The sequence below is a fragment of the Chiloscyllium punctatum genome, chromosome 17 (genome assembly GCF_047496795.1).
Source record: "Chiloscyllium punctatum isolate Juve2018m chromosome 17, sChiPun1.3, whole genome shotgun sequence".
Lineage (NCBI taxonomy): Eukaryota > Metazoa > Chordata > Chondrichthyes > Orectolobiformes > Hemiscylliidae > Chiloscyllium > Chiloscyllium punctatum.
Window position 1 is genome coordinate 74,205,033 of NC_092755.1, and position 20,606 is coordinate 74,225,638.

The 20,606-nt window shown below is 39.0% G+C and overlaps 1 protein-coding gene across 7 annotated transcripts in view; it reads left to right on the forward strand.

The window, feature by feature from the left end:
• The window catches only part of LOC140487983 (calcium/calmodulin-dependent protein kinase kinase 2-like), a 111,591-nt gene that overhangs the window by 20,280 nt on the left and 70,705 nt on the right, over nucleotides 1-20,606 (forward strand). For 6 of the 7 annotated variants that reach the window (XM_072587482.1, XM_072587485.1, XM_072587484.1 and 3 more), the window contains exon 2: nucleotides 12,156-12,723. In XM_072587482.1, coding sequence (XP_072443583.1) covers nucleotides 12,208-12,723 — 516 coding nt within the window. In that variant the 5' untranslated portion in view covers nucleotides 12,156-12,207. Of the gene's footprint in view, nucleotides 1-6,650; nucleotides 6,776-12,155; nucleotides 12,724-20,606 lie in introns of all 7 variants that reach the window. The other variant, XM_072587480.1, reaches the window with a different exon arrangement.

Sequence of the window (20,606 nt, forward strand, 5' to 3'; positions counted from 1 at the left end):
CTATACAAGGTATTCGCCAAAAACGGATACCCTCGCAATTTCATCAACAGATGCCTAAGGGAGAGACAACGGAACGAGGACATGCCACACTACCATACATCAGGAGCATTTCTGAACTGACAGCCAGACTACTGCGACCACTAGGACTCATAACAGCACACAAACCAACAGCCACTCTCAGACAACAACTCACCAGAACGAAGGATCCGATACCCAACATGAGCAAAACTAATGTAGTGTACAAAATCCCATGCAAGGACTGCACAAAACACTACATCGGACAAACAGGAAGACAGTTAACGATCCGTATACGTGAACACCAACTAGCCACGAAACGACATGACCAGCTATCCTTAGTAGCCCCACACACACAGACGACAAGCAACATGAGTTCGACTGGGACAACATTACCATTATAGGGCAAGCCAAAAACAGAGAACAGCCAGGGAATTCCTAGAGGCATGGCACTCATCCACAGACTCTATCAATAAACACATCGACCTGGACCCAATATACCGGCCACTACAGCGGACAGCTCGAACTGACAACCGGAAGCGGCAGAGACAGGCCACTATAAATGCCGGAGGAAACAGCACAGAAGTGCTTCACAGGAGGCTCCCAAGCACTGAGGATGTCACCTAGACAGGGGACGAAACGTTTGCCATACAAATTCCCAGCTCGGCGAACAGAACCACAACAAAGGGCTATAGTTTGTACCTGACATCTCCTTCATGGAGAACTGTAATGGGAAGGCATTTCAGAACATTAGAATCATAATTTTGTTTTGTTCAACTTAAAAGCTGGTTACTCTATTTAAACTAAGAAAGAAGTGGAGATTTACACAATGTACCCAGGTGGGCAGTTTGCTTGTTTTCTGTAACATACTGACTTCTGTTGCTTTTAGAAGATGAAATTAATGCTAAACAATCCTGTAGCATACCGAACTACCAGTGTATGCACCGATGATCATTCGTAAAAGAAATAAACGCTAGTTGTTGACATCAGTTAAAACAGCAGCCGCTTTAACCTAGTTCAAATGCTAAGCAAACTAAATAGTTGAGTTCCTCTGGCGTTCTTTGGGTAGGGTTCAAATAATTTTTTAAAAATAAGATTTTTTTTTGGCTGATATATGTATGCATTTGACCAAACCACTGGCCTGAAAGCTTGTGTTCTCAAATTTAAAGAGGCAGCCACAGAAATTCTAAATATATTGATTTTGATCCTCGTAAAATTTCCTAGATTTTAGAATGGGTCCTGTGGATTTGAAGATAGCCTATGCAGTCCCCACCTTTTAAGAAAGGAGGAAAAGAATAAACTGGGAACCATTTGCAGCTTAGCCTGACAGAAAGAGGGAAATTGCAAGAATCTGTTCTCAGAGACATTATAACTAGACATTTACAAAACAAAGAGCAAAGTCAACACAGATTTATGAATTGGAAATCAAGTTTGACAAATGTGTTGGTGATTTTGAGGTAGTGGTTGTTGAATAAAAAGCAGTCAGTGACAGCAGTGTGTTGAGATTTTCAAAAAGCATTTTATAAAGTGCTACAATAATAGGGCACGTGAGACTGGAAGGAAATACAGAATATCCAAAAAACTTCCCAGCATAGACTTTAAATTAGAAGGTGGGAGGGGAAAGTAACTCAATTAAGTTATCACCAGGGAAACAACACTGATGAGGCTGCAGGTGGATAAGTTTCCGTGGCAGATGGACTTTAGCCGCTCTTAAGACCTTAGGATAATGAGGTAGTAGATGAGTTCAAGGTAATTTTCCAACATTCCCTAAAACGGTAGACATTTTTGACTCTATGGGGGAAGCTATTGGAATAGACCGTTAGAGGTTATAGCTGGACACTTACAAAAACTCACTTAATGTAATTGGGAAGAGCCAACATGCTTTCAGTGTAGAAAAAGGCCATCTAGCCCATCAGGCCTGCACCAACCCTCCAAAGAGTATCCCACTCAGTCGGACCCCTCGCCCTATCCCCCTAACTTCGCATTACCATTGCTAATCCACCTAGTCTGCACATCGTTAGATTCTATGGGAAATTTACCATGGCCCATCTACCTAACCTGCACATGTTCAGACTGAGAGAGGAAACTGGAGCACCAGATGGAAACCCACGCAGGCATAGGGAGAACATGCAAACTCCACACAGCTAGTCACCCAAGGCTGGAATCAAGCCTGGGTCTGTGAGGCAGTAATGAGGCTAATCACTGAGCTAGCATGCCAGCCACCAGCTTAAATCATGTTTATCTCATTTGAGAGTCTTTAAAGGAGTAGCATGATAATGGAGAGCGTGTTATTTCAAGACATTTGATAAGATAATGCATACAAAGTGGCGAACATTAGTGGGGAAACTAGGGGATTGGGAAACCTTTCAAGATCAACACAGAGTCACAAAAAAAAGCTAAAGAGAAAAGTAAGATGGATTATGAGAGTAAACTAACTCAGAATATAAAAACAGAAAAAATTTCTGCAAATATATAAAATAGAAGAAAGTGGCTAAGGTAAACATTGGTCCTTTAAAGAATGAGAAGACGGGTTTAAACATAGGAAATGAGTAAATGGTAAATTAAGACATTAATTAACATGCTAATAATTGATGACAAGGAGGCAAGGCAGGTGAGGACCTAGAAACGATCATTATCACTAAAGAGGTAGTTTTGGGCAAGCTAATGGGGATAAAGGTAGACAAGTCTCCTGGTCCTGATGGAATACATCCCAGTGTACTAAAAGAGATAATGGTGGAAATAACAAATGCTCTCACAATTTACTAAAATTCGCTGGACTCTGGGGTGGTACAGGCAGATTGGAAAACAGCAAATGTGATGCCACTGTTTAAAAAAGAAGGCAGACAAAAGGCAGGTAACTATAAGCCTGTTAGCTTTACATTGATAGTGGGGAAAATGCTCGAATTTATAATCTAGGAAGAAATAGCAAGTCATCAGGATAGAAATTGTCGCATCGGGCAAACACAGCGTGGGTTCATGAAATACAGTCATGTTTAATTTACTGGAATTCTTAGAGGGCATTAGGAATATAGTGGACAACAGGGAACCGGTGGATGTGCTGTATCTGAATATCCAGAAGCCATTCGACAAGGTGGTGCTCAAAAGACTGTTATAAGATAAAGGTGCACAATGTTACGGTTAATGTATTAGCATGGATGGAAGGTAGGTTAACAAACAGAAAGCAAAGAATGGGGATAAATGGGTGTTTATCTGGTTGGCCATCAGTGGCTAATGGTGTACCTCAAGGATAAGTGTTGAAACTGTAGTTGTTTACATTTTATGTAGATGACTTAGAGTTGGGCACCAAGTGTAGTGTGTCAAAAATCGCAGATGACACAAGATGAGTGGCAGAGCATAGTGTGCATAGCACACTGAAAGTCTGCAGAGGGATATAAATGCATAAGTTGACAAGGATCTGGCAGATGGAGTAAGTCAGTTCTGCTATAATGTGTGTTTCTTTAATGTGAATTGGCTATAATGCAATTGAAGAATTTAGACCATTATACGTAAAACACAAATTTTCTTTACCTGTCTTGGCTATAATGCGATTCTGGTCCTAATAGTTTAAATGTGCTGCTATTACACAATTTTCTCATAACACTGGATCACACAGGAACAGAACTATCACATTATATCAGAACAGATTGTATGATGTTGGTGAATTTGAGGTCATCCATTTTGGTAGAAATAACAGCAAAATTGACTATTACTTAAAAGGTGAGAAGTGCAGCTTGCTGCTGTGCAGATGGACCTCAGTGTCATGAAGTCATAGAGATGTACAGCGCAGAAACAGACTCCTTAGTCCATCTTCTCCATGCCAACCAGATATTCTAAATTAATTCAGTCCCATTTGTTAGCATCTGGCCCATATTCCTCTAAACCCTCCTTTATTCATATCCCCATTCAGATAACTTTTTGAATGTTGTAATTGTACCAGTCTCCACAATTTCTTGTGACAGTTCATTCCATTTAAGCACCACCGTCTGCATAAAAATATTGCTGCTTATGTCCCTTTTAAATCTTTCGCCTCTGACCTTAAACCCATGCCTTCTAGTCTAGTTTTGGACTCTCCTATCCTAGGGAGAAGACCTTAACTATTCACCCTATCCATACCCCCCATAAGTTTATATTGTTATGGACTAAGCCAGACCCCCTCAAAACATTTGAAGAAAGTAGCCCAGACCCTACCTTTGCTAGTTGTTTTAAGCAGATGTAACGTGGATATTTCAAGAGGGTGAAGTTGGTCAAACCATGTAGTTTTAAACAAAACAGAATTTATTTACAAGATTACTGGGTGAAACACAAAAGAGAACAGAATACTGAATAACTTAACCTATCCAAAAACCCAACAGATCATCCCAACTTAATGATGCTGTTCCAAATACTTGAAACAAACACCATAAGCACCCTTGGCACAAACACTGGGTCTTATAGGAGAGATGTCATCAAGAGAGTACCAGCATGCACCTGCTTTTTTGGGTCCAGCAGCATCAAAACACTACTGTGCTAAAACCGAACCGAACCCAACCAGAGAAAAGCTGAGCTTTAAGAACTGGTCACTCCCCTTTCATTTTTTTTGAAAACTTTAATGCCTTTTGCCTGAGGCAGTATCTGTTAGCTATAATCAAACTGGCCCTTCAGTCCTTCAACTTAGACTTTTCGGAGTCTGTGTCTTTTATGATCTCTCTGAAAAGAAGAATTAAGGACAACGTAACCTTGTTGAAGGAGCAGCATCATCATGATGTAAGGTTTCAGTGCTCTGGGGAAAATATCCCCAGCCTATTCAGCCTGTCCTTATAGTTCTAACCTTCTAACCCCGATAACATCATTGTAAATCTTTTCTGAAGCCTTTCAAGTTTAACAACATCCTTCCTTCCTTCCTACAGCAGGGAGACCAGAATTCAAAAGTGGCCTAACCAAGGTCATGTACAGCTGTAACATGACCTCCCAACTCGTATAAAGAGGAACGTCGATTATCCGAACAAGGTGGGCAGGCACAATTTCGTTCGGATAATTGATTATTTGGTTAATTGATTCAATGCCTTTCCTCTTGAGCTTGGAGTTTTCTGCTAAGTTCACTCCCTATTCAGGAGACAAGGCAGCTGCACACGGTGCGCAATCAGTGTTGGAAACACATCTTTGATATAATGTTTCTATTAGAACCTAGAGATCTCCTTCAGATAATCCGATATTCGGATAATTGAGGTTCCTCTGTACTCAATGCACTGACCAATAAATGCAAGTGTACCAAACGCCGCCTTCACTACTCTGTCTACCTGTGAATCCATTTTCAAGGAACTATGAATCTGCACTCCAAGGTTTCTTTCTTCAGCAACACTCCCCAGGACCTTACTATTAAGTGTCGAAGTCCTGCCCTGATTTACTCTACCAAAATCTAGCATTTCATATTTATCTAAATTAAACTCCATCTGCCACTCCTTGGTCCATTGGCCCATCTGATCAAGGTCCTGTTGCACCTTGAAGTAACCTACTTTGATGTCCACTACACCACCAATTTTGGTGTCATCTGCAAACTTCCTAACCATACCTTCTATATCCACATCCAAATCATTTATATAAAGGACAAAAATTAGTGGACCCAGCACCGTACATTGCGGCACACAGCTAGTCACAGGCCTCCGATCTAAAAAGCAACCTTCCATTCCCACCCTCTGTCTCCTTTCTTCAAGCCAATGATTTTATCCAAATGGCTAGTTCACTCCATATTTCATTAGATCTAACCTTGTTAACCATTCAAACGCCTTACTGAAATCCATTTAGTTACCGTCCACCACTTTGCTCTCATCAATCCTCTTTGTTACTTGTTTAAAACTCAATCAAGTTAATGAGACGTGATTTCCCATGCACAAAGCCATGTTGACTATCCCTAATCAGTCCTTGACTTTCCAAATACATGTAAATTTTGTCCCTCAAAATCCCCTCCAATAACTTTCCCACCACTGATGTCAGTCCTTGTGCATGAATTATAAAATGTTAGTTTGCAGATGCAGCAATTAATTAGGAAGGCAAATAAAATGTCCTTCATTATAGAGGTATGGAGTTTAAAAATGAGTTTATGCTGCAGTTGTATAGCTAGTGGACCACATCTGCAGTACTGTGTACAGTTTTGGCCTCCTTGAGAAAGGATGTCCTGGCACTGGAGGGGGTGCAGAGGAGGTTGATTCCAAAATTGAGAGGATTGGCTTATGAGGAGAGATTGAGTAGACTGGGAAAGTACTCATTGGAATTTAGGACTTGGAGTTGAGGAGAAACGTCTTCACCCAAAGGGTTGTTAATTTGTGAAATTCCCTGGCCAGTGAAGCAGTTCAGGCTAATTCATTGAATATTTTAAGGCAAAGACACATTTTTGAACAGTAAAGGAATTAAGGGTTATGGTGAGCGGATGAGTAAATGGAGATGAGTCCACAAAAAGATAAGCCATGATGTTATTGAATGGTGAAGCAAGCTTGACAGGCCAGACGGCCCACTATTCCTATTTCTTATGTTATTATGTGCCACATCACAGGTTATTGATGAAAATAAATGCTGGGGGTAATTCATTAGCATTGTCACATTTTTCGCAGGCTGACAGAAAAGATTAATAATGAATAAATAAGTCTTTGATTGATTGGCAGAGCATGATAAATGGAGGCCTGAAGGAACGTCTGCAGGGGCTTCAGTCTACTTACAATTTACATCAATAATTCAACTAAGAAGAGGGAAGACATGGTAGCTAAATTCAAAGATAATATCCACAGAGGTAAGAACATATGTTGGGAAGAAGGATAAGGATACTTCAGATGTCTTTAGATATATTGATTGAATGGGCAGAAGTCTGGCAGATAAAGTATAATATGGGAAAATGTGAAGTTATTTGCTTTGGCACGAATAACTAAATTACTTAATTGGAGAACAACTGCAACATTTTGAGGTACAAAGGGATCTTGGTGTTCAAGCACATGAGTCACAAGGCAGTGGGAGCAATGTTATTGAGTCAAAGATAGATATTTTCTTGTAAGGCAAGAAAATACAAGGTTATCAGAAGTAGATGAAATATGGAATTTGAAATACAAGCAGTTCAGTCAGGTAGAATGATGGAGCAGGCTCAGTGGTCCATATGGTCAACCCCAGTTCCTACTTTGTGCATTCATTTGAATCAATTTATATGAATTAAGCATTAGTTAACAGAAAGCAACAGTAGTAATAGACAATATTGTTAATTTAAAAATCTGTAACTTTAAAGATGACTGAAAGATCAGCATTTGGACTTGGCGATTTAAAATGATTTGAATGAGGGGACCAAGTGTAGTGGATCCAACTTTTCTATTGGCACAAAGTTGGATGGAATGTAACGTGTGAATAGGGTGCAAAGAGGCTTACAAAGGATTATAAACAAGTTAAATGAGTAGATAAGAATATGGAAACGGGAATATAATTTGGTGAAGTATGAAGTATCCACTCAGGTAGGAAACATGGCAAAGGTTGAGAATGTTGGTAATCCGGACACATGTCTGTACATGATTTAAGGGAATAGTTAGCTTAGTTGTCTGCATAGTTAGCATGTGATTTAGAATAACACCAACAGTGAGCCAGATTCACATTCCAGCTCAAATAATGAAAACAAAAAATGCTGGGAATCACAGCGGGTCAAGCAGCATCTGTGGACAGGGAGCAAGCTAACACTTTAAATGACTCTTCATCAGAGCTCTGATGAAGCATCATGTAGACTCAGAATGTTAGCTTGCTTTCTCTACAGATGCTGCCTGACCTACTGTGATTCCCAGCATTTTTTGTTTTCAGTATAGATTCCAGTATCTGCAATAATTTGCTCCAGTTCAGATGGACTTGGCACCTGGAAAGCAATGGCAAATCACCAGTGACATAAAATTGTCAAGGTTGCCAGAGTGAAGCAGTAACATACCATGAACCAAGGATCTGCTATAAGACCTTAAAATATAGCAGTAGAATTAGGCCTTTTAGCCCATCACATCTGCTCTACTATTCAATCGTAGTTGATATGTTTCTTAACCCCATTCATCAGTCTCTTGATTTAGATTTATTATTGTCACACAGACTGACATACAGTGAAAAGTATTGTTTTACATTCCATCCAGATAAATCTTATCTCGCATAAGTGCATCATAATAGGACAGAATGCAGCCTTCTCCTCAGAGCCCTTATCCATGTACTAATCAAGAACCTATCTAACTCTGACTTAAAGGCACTTAATGACTTGACCAAGTTAGCCTTCTGAGTAATGAGTCCCACAGGTTCACCACCACCTGGCTGAAGAAATTCCTCCTCATCTCAGTTCTAAATGGCCGTCCCTTCACTGAGGCCACGCTCTTGGGACCTCGTCTTTGACTAGTGAAAATACCTTGTCCGTGACCACTCTAAGTCATTCTAAATTCAATTGAATACAAACCCAGATTTCTTCACCACTCCTCATATGACCAACATTCCTTCAATGACAAGCCCTTTATTCTTGTAAACCTCCTCTGGACCCCTCCAATGCCAGCACATTTTTCCTTCAACATGGCCAAATACTACTCATTATATTGCAATTGGGCTCTAACCAGAGCCTTATACGGCCTCAGCTGCTCCTGTATTCTAGCTCCCTCAATGAATGCCAACATTGCATTTGCCTTCCTAGCTGAATGTACATGTTAACCTTAAAATAATCCTGAACTAGGAGTCTCCAGTCCCTTTGTGCTTCAGATTTCTGAAGTCTTTCCCCAATTAGAAAATAGTCTACACCTCTTCTTCCAACCAAAGTGCATAGCTTCTCACATTCCCACACTGTATTCCATCTGCCATTTTTTACCCACTCTTCTAGCCTGTCCAAGTCCTCCTGCAACTTCCCTGTCTGTCCATCTGTCATTGTGTCATCTGAGGCTTGGCAAAAATACATCAGTTTCTTCATTCAGATCATGACTATATGATGTGAATAATTGTGATCCCAACACTTCCCCTGTGGAGCTCCAGTAGTTCACTGGCTGCCATCCTGGAAAAAAGACTCCTTTATCCCCAATCTTTCTATTCTGCCAGTCAGCCAATCCTTTCTCCACACCCCTAAAGCCATGGGCTGTTATCTTATTTAGCTACCTTTTTTGCTGTCCCTTGTCAAGGGTCCACTGGAAATCCAAGTGAATCATGTCCATTGGCTCTCCTTTGTCTTGTGACAATGTGAACTTCAAAACTTTAATACATTCATGGATTGAAAGAATCAGCAATAATTTTTTCTGGAAGAAAGTTTTTTTCCCCAAGATGAAAGAAGTAAGGAGAAACTATTATAAATGAGGGATATGGTCTAGCACAGGAAGGTGGAGGTAATGTGGACAATCATGACTTATTTTCCAGAAAGGCAAAAAAGATTAGAAGGGCCAGATGGCACATCTACACTTCAATTTTATAAGGTCGTAATATAATTCAATATACAGTGCACTGTTTTTCCTCTATATCTGATAATGCCTGTTCACTACCACAGTTAAGTAATCCCCCAAATGTTCCGAACCATTCTACTTTTAAAGTCATTTGGTAAGTCAATCTAAGGTACTTAAAATATTCTTTTTATTTGTCTCCTGAATTTTCCATCCCTTCAAACTCAATTTTGAAAATGTCCTTGTGGAGCTTGCAGATTAAATATCAATAATTTTTACTCAAGTAATGCATTTGGGTTTGATAAGATGACACAATAACTCATTGTGGTCTATTTTAAGCAAATGATCAGTGTTATATGATCCCAGCTGATCGTAATACAGACAAGTCCAACCCCAGAGAGCACAGTGTCATTATCTCTATCCAAGTTCAAGTCCCACCTGCTCAACAAGTGGGTCACAATGTATCTGAACAAGTTCATTAGAATATATTTTCCCAGAATGAGACCTGACTTGATAGACTATAAGTTTATTTTTCTATTTGTTTACCATAGAGCCCAGTCACTGAACATATTCCTAAGAAACTGTGTGTACTTTTAGAAAAAAAACAAAAAATAGTTTACTCCATAGAAGAAAAAACACAAACAATGTTGTGCTGTACAAGAGCTATCTGAAATGGTCTAACCACAGAAATCATGAACAGTAATTTTATGGTACAAAACTTGAGTATTGCTGAAAAAGGGCGCAAAAGCTCCAACACAATTTTTTTTCAGGTGTAATCAAATTTCCGAAAGATAGATTATACTGTTTTAACCCAATGACAACCTTACAGAGACACAAACCTGTATAAAGGATCACTCGTGTCCCCAAGCTAAAGCTCCTGTTCACCTGGCTGTAATTGGTTTCTTTTTGGCAAATGTCTGCAGTCATATAGTTTTTTTTTCTTCAGTTAATGTCCAGGAATCTAGATTTAGCGTGCAAATTACTCAAATATGTTTCTGGCTACTTTGCCAATTGACTTCCAAGTTGTATTCAAATTCATGATTGTAAATTTCTTGTGGTTGATGACTTCTAGCATTCACTTTATGAACCATACAACTTATCCCAAAACGCGCTTGATACCATATACAAAAGAAGAGAGAATATTGCTGAGAGAGCAGTTATGTCTTTAAGGCATGCGATTTGTTTATTTTATTGTACTGAAGATGTTGGCTGCTATAGTATTATATTACTATGAGACTTGATTGTTCTAATGCACTTTTCACAAGCTTCCCATTTTCCTAACTCAATTATCTTGCTCTAAGTCTTATCTCACATCATTCATCATCTCCCTTCTTGCTGATCTACTTTGGTTCTTGGTTATGTAAAATTCAATTTCAGAATCCTCATCCTAGTTTTCAAACTGCTATATGACCTGGTATTTGCATATCACTGTAACCTCCTAAAACCCCTGAGATCTGCACTTCTAAAATGTCCTGTGCATCTCTTTTTTTAAATTACTCCACTAATGGCAGGTGCCTTAAATTTTTGAGGCCCTAAGCTTTAGAACTCTTTTCTTAAACTCCTTTGCATTGCTACCTGTCTTTGTTCCTTTAAGACAGCCCATGAAAGAAGCATCTTCGACCAAACATCTTTTACTAAGCTTTTGGTAATTTTATCAATGCCTTCTGCAGCTTGGTGTCAGGTTTTGTTTGGTAATGCTGCTGTGAAACACCTTGAATTGTTTTAATTCATCGGCAGTCCTATGTAAGTGTAAGCTGTCGTACTGGGATAAGAATGCCAGGTATACCCTGGCACCTTACCCATAATCATGCTTACTACGTGAAAACAGGCATTGAATTATCAGGGTACTTGATTGTAGGAGACAAAACAGATAGTCTACACCTATCTTTTCCAGAGATTAACGGAAAGGCCAAAGCATCAATGCTAAACAATTTGATCTTTTTGAGCATCGCTGCTACTCCTCCACTTTCCCACTCCACACTATGGTGATATATTCCCTGGCCATGGTTCATGATTGAGAATTTTGAAACATAACAAAGTTATGGAAATTATTGCCAGACTGGAAAGAATAAACTATATCAGAAGATATATCAATAATTTATTTCAAGATCTTTAATTTTAAATTAAGAGCCTCTACATTTCTAAAAATGTGTACATCAATTATTTTCTAAAGACTTCCTTTAATATATTTGTATTGCAATTTTCAAAAATTAATGGTTAACTTAATAGTAGTTAATGTGCCATAGAGAATGGATTAAATATTTTAAAATTACCATTTTAGCACTGATGCTGTGTTTCTACATTTTACATCCTGGTACTGTACAGGTTTTGCATTGGCAAGTCTATCACAGACAGCTTTTGAGGCCAAAGCATTGAATGTTTTCTAAAAGGAGTTGGATGTAGTTCCTAGGGCAGAAGGGATCAAAGGGATAGGAGAAAGTAGGAACAGGGTACTGAGTTAGCTGATCAGATTGAATGGCGGAGTGGGTTTGAAGGGCTGGATGGCCTACTCATTTTCTTTTATATTTCTATGAAGATTGCTCAAGGAAGTTTTGCAAAGGATTTATGGCATATAGTATAGATGGTAAATACTTAACACTGCAGATTCCAAATCTATTTTGTTGATCACCTGAATTTGTAGTAGCTGAATGTTTAAGTCTTTACTCATGGTTTTATGTACACATTGGAAATTCATCTGTGCATTCATGTAATTAAGATGTTTATTTTAACCAGTTTGTATGTTTCATTTTTTTTCTATAGGAACCTCAAGGTCACATGACCTATCCATGTGGATAAAGCAAGGTGAAGCACCATGTCATCATGTGTCACAAGCAGATCTGCTGCCAAAAGGCCTGCAAGCAGAAATGAGCCATGTGCTAACAACAAAGAGCAGTCAGATATTAGTTGTAGTCTGTCATCCCTAACTATTGACTTAGGCATGGAGTCTTTCATCATTGTAACTGAATATGACCAGAGTACCACAGGCAGTGACCTAGGACAAAATGGGGAAGGAATACCTGAAGATGAACCTATGCAAGAGAATAGTGAATTGGACAGATCATCATGTGATAAGGCTTTGGGACGATTAGAAAGAGCTCAATCTGAAGATATTCGACAACCTAGAATAAAACTAAGTATGTCCAATCGGAAGCTATCTCTTCAAGAAAAGTCCAATTTAACTCAGTCATCTGCCAGCAGTTCAGCCATTAATGGACGTTATATATATCCTTCTCTGCCATATTCTCCAATTACATCGCCACATTCTTCTCCTCGGTTGCCTCGTCGCCCAACAGTGGAATCTCATAGAGTGTCTATTACAGATCTACAGGTAGGTATATCTTATTGAATTAATGTGTCAGAACAGCTCTTCCATACTGTATTTACATGAGATATGTATAGATTCTGTTTAAAATTCATGGACATAACATTGAGGTTAAATCTAATTATAAAGAATAGTTCTCAAGTACAATTTATCATTAACATGATACATATTCTAAGCAAATCCAGGAATTGCTTCAGTTAAGATGACAGTGCAGAAAATAAAACTTTGGATGATGTAAATGCCAATAATATAATTAAAGTGAAGTAAAGAAACATTCGCTATAGTGTTTAAAATGTAATGACTTCACTCTCAGAGCACTGAACAATTAAATTGATATTTATTAAGACATAACGTATGAAATAGAAGCAAGTGTACACTATATATATATGCTCTTGAACTTGCTACAGTATTTAGTATAATTATGGTGGTTGGTCAGTCTTAACTCCCATTTTCTTGCCTGTCCCCCACATGCTTTGATTCTGTCATCACAGTCTTAAACTATTCATTAATGGGACATTCCCAACACTTTCAAGTAGAGAATTCCAGAGGTTCACAACTTCTTGAGTGAAGAACTTCATCTCAGTCCAAAATGATCAGCTCCTTATCTAGAAGCTGTGCTCCTGTTCTAGGTTCTTCAGTCAACGGAAGTTGAGTAGATAAGGATATGCTATACAAACCACTTTGTAATCTCAAATGTTTCAATGAGATCACTTCTCATTCTTCTTAACTCTAGGAACTAAAAGCCTGGCATAGTCACCTTACCATAGAACAAGCCTCTCACCACAGGGACCAATCTGATGAATGTTCACTATACCAACTTTAATACAAATATATCCTTTCTTGCGTATAGAGTCATACAGCATAGAAACAGGCCCAAACAGAAGAGCAAAACTACAGTTTCTCCAAGTGTGATTTCATCAAAGCCCCAGTCACTTGGAGTAGGACTTCCTTATTCTTCTATATCACACAATCCTCATACCCCCACATAATAAAAGCCAACGTGCTTTTTGTCTTCCTGTTGTACTTGCAGGTACAAACTTTATGCTCCATGTGTGAATATGCCCACATCTCTTTGAACATGAACTTTTACATGTTCCCAGCCTTTTAAAAAGTGTACTTTTCTACTTTGCTGCAACGTAATAACCTCATAATCTATCTGCCACATCTGAGCAAGTTCACTTAATTTGCCTGTTTCTCAGAGTAGCCTCTTTGTATTCAGAGCTAACAGTCCTCTTAACTTATATTGCAAGCAAACTTTGGTAAACTATTCACCTAAGTCATGAACAAAGTTTGTAAATACTTGGGGCACCCTTGTGGCACTCCACTTGTTATAGATTTCCAGTTTCAAAATGCCCCTTTATCCCTATTCTCTACTTCCTTTCTTTTAACCAATTTTCTACCCATACTGCTATATAACCTCAAGTATATGAGCTGATTTCTTGTGCATTAATTTTGTATGACATTTTATTGAATGCCATTACACCTAGTTCCCCTTTATCTATCCTACCAGTTAGTCCTAAGAAAGCAGAAGTAAATTTGTCAAAGAGTTTTCCTCTCATAAAGCAATCTTGACTGTCCATTGTGCCAACATTTTCCAAGTGCATTGTTCAGATTTAAGGTTTAGCCCCTATTTAAGAGGGGATGGAGAATGAAGACAGCCTGGCATTGGTTGTTGGTAAGATTTTAGTGTCAATTATTAAAGGTGAGATGGCATGATAAAATCCAGCTGAGTCAGCATGACTTCGTCAAGGAGGAGTTATCCCTGACAAATCTGTTGCAATTCTTTGAGGAGGTAACAAGCAAGTTAGACAAAGAAGAGCCAGTGTATGTGTTTTATTTGGATTTTCAGAAAGCCTTTGGCAAAGTGCCGCAAGGAGGCTGTTAAATAAGATTAGAATCCATGTGTTAATGACAGGGTACTGGCATGGGTAGAAGAGTGGCTGACTGTTAGAAGCCAGAGTGTGGAGATAAAGGAGTCTTTTTCAGGATCGTAGATGGGAGGTAGTGGAGTTCCACAGGAGTCTGTGTTGGAATCACAACTAATCAAGTTATGCATTAATTATCTGAATGAAGGAATCAAGGGTATTGTTACTAAGTTTGCAGATGACACAAAGAAATGATTTGGAGATGCCGGTGTTGGACTGGGGTTTGCAAAGTTAAAAATCACACAACGTCAGGTTATAGTCCAACAGGTTTATTTGGAAGCACTAGCTTTCGGAGCGCCACTCCTTCAACCACCTGATGAAGGAGCGGTGCTCCAAAAGCTGGTGCTTCCAATTAAACCTGTTGGATTATAGCCTGATGTTGTGTGATTTTTAACTTTGAACACAAAGATAGATGGTGGGACAGGTAGTGTTGAGACAGTGAGGCTGCAGAAGTACTTGGATCGGCTAGGACAGTGGGCAAAGAAGTAGCAGATATATAGAATGCAATGTATGACATTGTGTGGTTATGCACATTGGTCTGAAGAATAGTGGCGTAGATTATTTTCTAAATGGATAGAGGCTCAGAGATCTGATCCTGGAGATGTGATTGATTAGGCAATTCGGTTTCTACAATATAATTTTTAGTTACTGAGGTTAATTTCTTTCTTCTTTTTAACCTGTTGGTTATTCTGTATTTCTAGATTGTAATTTTATTTTACTGCAAAGACAGACAAAATATTTGTTGAATAGTTTTGCCTAATTTTCCATAATATTTCCTTATTTTTCTGCTTTTGAGGGACCAGTGTTTCCTTTTAGCTGTTTTTTAAATGTCTTTATAAAGTCCTTATAACATCTCTTGCAGTTTCTTTTTATGTCCCTGACCTTTTATTCTCATATTCTGGATGGATCTTACTTGCTGATTTGTTTTTTCAATAGAATGTGTTGAACATTTGAATTGTGTTTTTTTTTTCAATGTTTTACATTGCTTTATTTTGCATCCATTCCATTTACCCAAACAAGCTTTGCCAGTCTTCACCCCATATCTATGTAATTTACTTTAAGATTCTTGTTGGAAATTGGAATACATCACTTGCAAATTTAACAGAAAATATATTTGTATTATGATCATGTTTTCCAAGTTTGTCATTTACCAAATTACAAATTGAAGTAGTAACAAAGAGGATTGATGAGGGCAGAGCGGTGGACATAATCCAAATGGACTTCAGTAAGGCGTTTGACAAGGTTCCTCATGGTAGATTGGTTAGCAAGGTTAGCCATTTGGATACAGAAATGGCTCAAATGCAGAACACAGGGTGGTGGTGGAAGTTGCTTTTCAGATTGGAGGCCAGTGACCAGTGGTGTGCCACAGGGATCGGTGCTGGGTCCACTGCTTTTCATCATTTATATAAGTGATTTGGATATGAACATAGTAGGTATAGTTAGCAAGTTTGCAGATGACGTCACATTGAAGGTGGAGTGGACAGTGAAGAAGGTTACCTTAGATCAAGATCCTACTGAAATCTGATGGGCCAATAGGCCAAGGAGTGGCAGATGGAGTTTAATTTAGATAAATATGAGATGCTACATTTTGAAAGGCAAATCAGGGCAGGAATGCTACACTTAATTGTAAGGTCCTAGGGAGTGTTGCTGAAAGAAGAGATCTTGGTATGCAGATTCATACCTCTTTGAAAGTGGAGTCGCAGGTAGGATAGTGAAGAAGGTATTTGTTTTGCTTTCCCTTATTGGTCAGAACATTGAGTATAGGAGTTGGGAGGGCATGTTGCAGCTGTACAGGACGTTGGTTAGGTCACTTTGAATATTGCATGCTGTTATGGTCTCCATCCTATCAGAAGGATGTTGTGAAACTTGAAAGGGTTCAGAAACGATTTACAAGAATATTGCCAGGGTTGGAGGTTTCAGCTATAAGGAAAGGCTGAATAGGCAGGGGCAGTTTTCCCTGGACCATCTGAGGCTAAGGGCTGACCTTTTATAAAGTTTATAAAATCATGAAGGGCATGGATAGGGTAAATAGACAAGGTCTCTTCCCTGGGGTGGGAGAGTCCAGAATGAGAGGGCATAGGTTTAGGGTCAGAGGGAAAAGTTTTAAGAGATCAAAGGGGCAAATTTTTCATGCAAACGCTTATGCTTGTATGAAATGAGCTGCCAGAGGAAGTGGTGGAGGCTGTAAAATTATAACATTTAAAAAGCATCTGGATGGGTAGATGAATAGGCGGAGTTTAGAGGGATATGGGCCAAGTACTGGTAAATGGGACTAGATTAAGTAGGGATATGTGTTGGCATGGATGAGTTGGACCGAAGAGTCTGTATCCGTGCTGTACATTTCTATGACTCCAAGTCTGCCTCATTGCACAATACTACATCAAAAATTACTTTTAATCTAGTCAGTTCCATAATGTATTGCTCCTGGAAACTCATGAAAACGTTCCGCAAATTTATCTTCCAGTTAATTTGCCAATTTGAATGATCCAGCCTATATAAAGATGGAAGTCCCCCACATATCACATTGCTCTTGTTACAAGCTCCAATTATGTTGTTTAATACTCTATTCAATGACTAAACTACTTGTATGGGACCATAAACTATGCTAACCAGCACTTTCTGGCCCTCTTTACTCTTCATCTCGTCTCGTACTGAATCTATTTCCTGATCATCTGAATCAATATCCTTTCTCACTCTTATGTCATTCTTTACTATCAAGCTTACTCCTCCTAATTTTCCAATTTTCCTGTCTATTTGAAATATTTTGTACCTGAAATATTTATTTCTAAACCATAACCACCCTTTAAATATGTTTATAAGAATGATCCTGGGGATGAAGGCCTTGTCGTATAAAGAGCAGTTGAGGACTTGGAGTCCATACTCAATATTGTTAAGAATGCTGAAGTGGGGGATGGATCTCATTAAAACTTAGAGAATGGAGTTGTACAGCACAGAAACAGACCCTTCAGTCCAACCAGTCCATACTGAACATAATTCCAAACTGAACTAGTCCCACCTGCCTGTTCCTGGCTCATATCCCTCCAAACCTTTCATATTCATGTACCTATCCAAATGTCTTTTACAAGTTGTAATTTCACCCACATCCGCCATTTCCTCAGGAAGTTCATTCCACATACGAACCATCCTCTGTGTAAAATTGCCCTTCATATCTTTTTTTAGTCTCTCTCCTCTCACCTTACAAAATGTGCCCCTAATCTTGAAATCCCTCATCCCTGCCTTTAACTCTATACCTCTCATTATTTTAAAAACTTTATCAGGTCACCTCTCAATCTCCAACGCTCCAGTGAAAAAAGTCCCAGCGTATCAAGCATTTTTGTAGAAGTCAAGCTTTCCATACCTGGCAACATCCTGGTAAATCTCTCTAGCTTAGTAATAGCCTTCCTATAACTGGGCAACCAGACTGGACCCAGCACTCCAGAAGGAGGCTCACCAACAATCTGTACAACCTCAAGATGACTTACCAACTCCTATACTCAAATGACTGAGCAATGAAGGCAAGACTGAGAGACTTGGGTAGAGTAGATGTGGAGAAAGTGTTTCCACTAGTAGGAAAGGCTGTCACCAGAAGGCACAGCCTTAGAGTGAAGGGACGACTCTTTAGAACTGAGATGAGGAGGAATTTCTTCAGCCAGAGGGTAGTGAATCTGCAGAACACATTGCTACAGAAGGTAGTGGAGGCTAAGTCATTGAGTGTCTTCAAGACAGAGATATATAGATCCTTTATTAGTAAGGAGATAAAGGTTTGCAGGGAGAGGCAGGAGAATGCAATTGAAAAACATATCAGCCATGATCGAATAGCAGAGCAGACTCGATGAACCAAATGGCCTAATTCTGCTCCTCTACATTATGGTCTTCGCTAGAGCTCAAGTTAGATGATCTTAGTTTAATTCATCACGTGGTTTAGCTTTTGTGCTGTGCTATCATGAGCATGATACAGTCAGCTCCTTGTTGAAGAAAGGAAAGATCAAAAGGAATAATGCTAGGCTGCAATTAATATCTCGTTCCATTCAGACATCAAAGGCTTTGGCAGCCTGCCTCTTGGTAATATTAGAACAGGAAATAGTGTTTGAAAAGGGGCTATTACTTAAAAAGAACAACAAAGATATTTTGTAGTTTTGTATTGAAGATGTGTGAAAACACTGCATTTTTATATGATATATAAGTAACTGCTTGTAGAATCTACAAAGTTTCTAACCCAGTGTGATTACAATTGCAGAATTATTCACATCAGTTCTACTGTTGCTAACAGGTCTGGCAATGTTTCATTTCTAGTGCAGTTATTTTCTTTATAATGAATCGGTCTTTGGTCAAATGGAAATGTAAAGCCTACAGTTGCCCTTTGTGTCAGCTATCCAGTCTTCTATCTTATATTCCCTAGCTTGTAAAGTCATTTATCCAGTCTCCTATCAATCTACTTGGTGACCTGCAGTCAGCTACCCATCCTGCGTTGTCACTCACTGAACCAATCCAATCAATTATCCACCTACACACATTGAATTAATTAGTCTTAGACCTACGCAGACCTCAGTCACATCCTGCCATCATGTCACTCTCACCCACATAGTCCTCCTCTGCAAAAATGAAATGTGAATGCATTATTTAGTACCTTCTTTCTATTCTTTAGGCATGAGCGGAACTCAATGATGATCGGAAACAAAATTATGTTTTAGTATGAAGAGCTTTTTTGGCAATGTCCTTTAAAGATTTTGTCAAAAACAAATCGTAGACAGTTCAGCAGTCGCTAGCAAAGTAGCAAAAGCTTGTGCCATGAATTTATTGCTAACTTCTGTTCTATTTAGCTTTAACACACTACAGATCAGCCAGGAGATCCCTCCCTCCAAGAACCAATGCTGGACACAACAAGTGTACCTGAGGTGTTCTCCAATTAACTGATGAGAGCACTTGGATTTCCCCAGACATAAACCTGTCTCCTAGCCAGCAGAATGGGCAGAAACTTGAAGTGCTGCTCTAAGTTTCACAGTGCTGAAGCTGCAGGTTACATTTCTGTGATTGCGATTGTCTATCTGGATTCTAATAGAAATTGGAAATAGGTATTTTAGGAAGGATATGCAAATATTGCTGTCATTTGAATCTTCAGCTTGTTCCTACAACTTCTACTGATCTGCTCACCAGGATATTAAAGGAGCCTTCATGACTTTGGGAATACAGCCATCTTTTCCTTTTCTAATGTGCACTCAATGTAGCTGTAAAAATTATAATAAATGAATTAGTTCAACACTGGTTGGTTCCTTTACTTACAACTAAGGGAAAACCATATATTTGCAATCTGTACACACTATTAAGTTTCAACTCTTAGAGTCATAGAGTTCTACACCATGGAAACAGACCCTTTGGTGCCACTTGTCCATTCCAACCAGATATCCTAAACTGATCTTGTCCCATTTGCCAGGATTTAGCCCATATCCTTCTAAATCCTTCCAGATGGCTTTTAAATGTTGTTCTTGTATTAGCCTCCACTACTTCCTTTGCCAATTCATTCCATACACACACCACACCGTGTGAAAAAGTCACCTGTTAGGTCCATTTTAAATCTTTCCCCTCTCACCTTAAACCTGTGCCCTCTAGTTTTGGACTGTGCTACCCTGGGGAGAAGACCTTAGCTATTAACCCTTTCCATGCACTTCATGATTTTATAAATCTCTATAAGGTTCCCCCCCTCAACCATTGAGGCTCCAGGGAAAATAGACTTAATTTATGCTGAGTATTTGGGGTGTTATTTCAGCACTTTCCTAGCCTGGGGAAGAAAAATCAGCCAGGATTCCCACTCGTAATGATTATGATAACCATTGTTAAAAAATTCATCTGCAGGTATTTAGTCTGCGTATGATGTCCTCATAGCCTGGCAACATTTACTGCTGAACCTCCTACTGAAAAATAGCTGTTTGGATAGGTTAATAAAGGGAACTTTGTGGAGCATGTGTG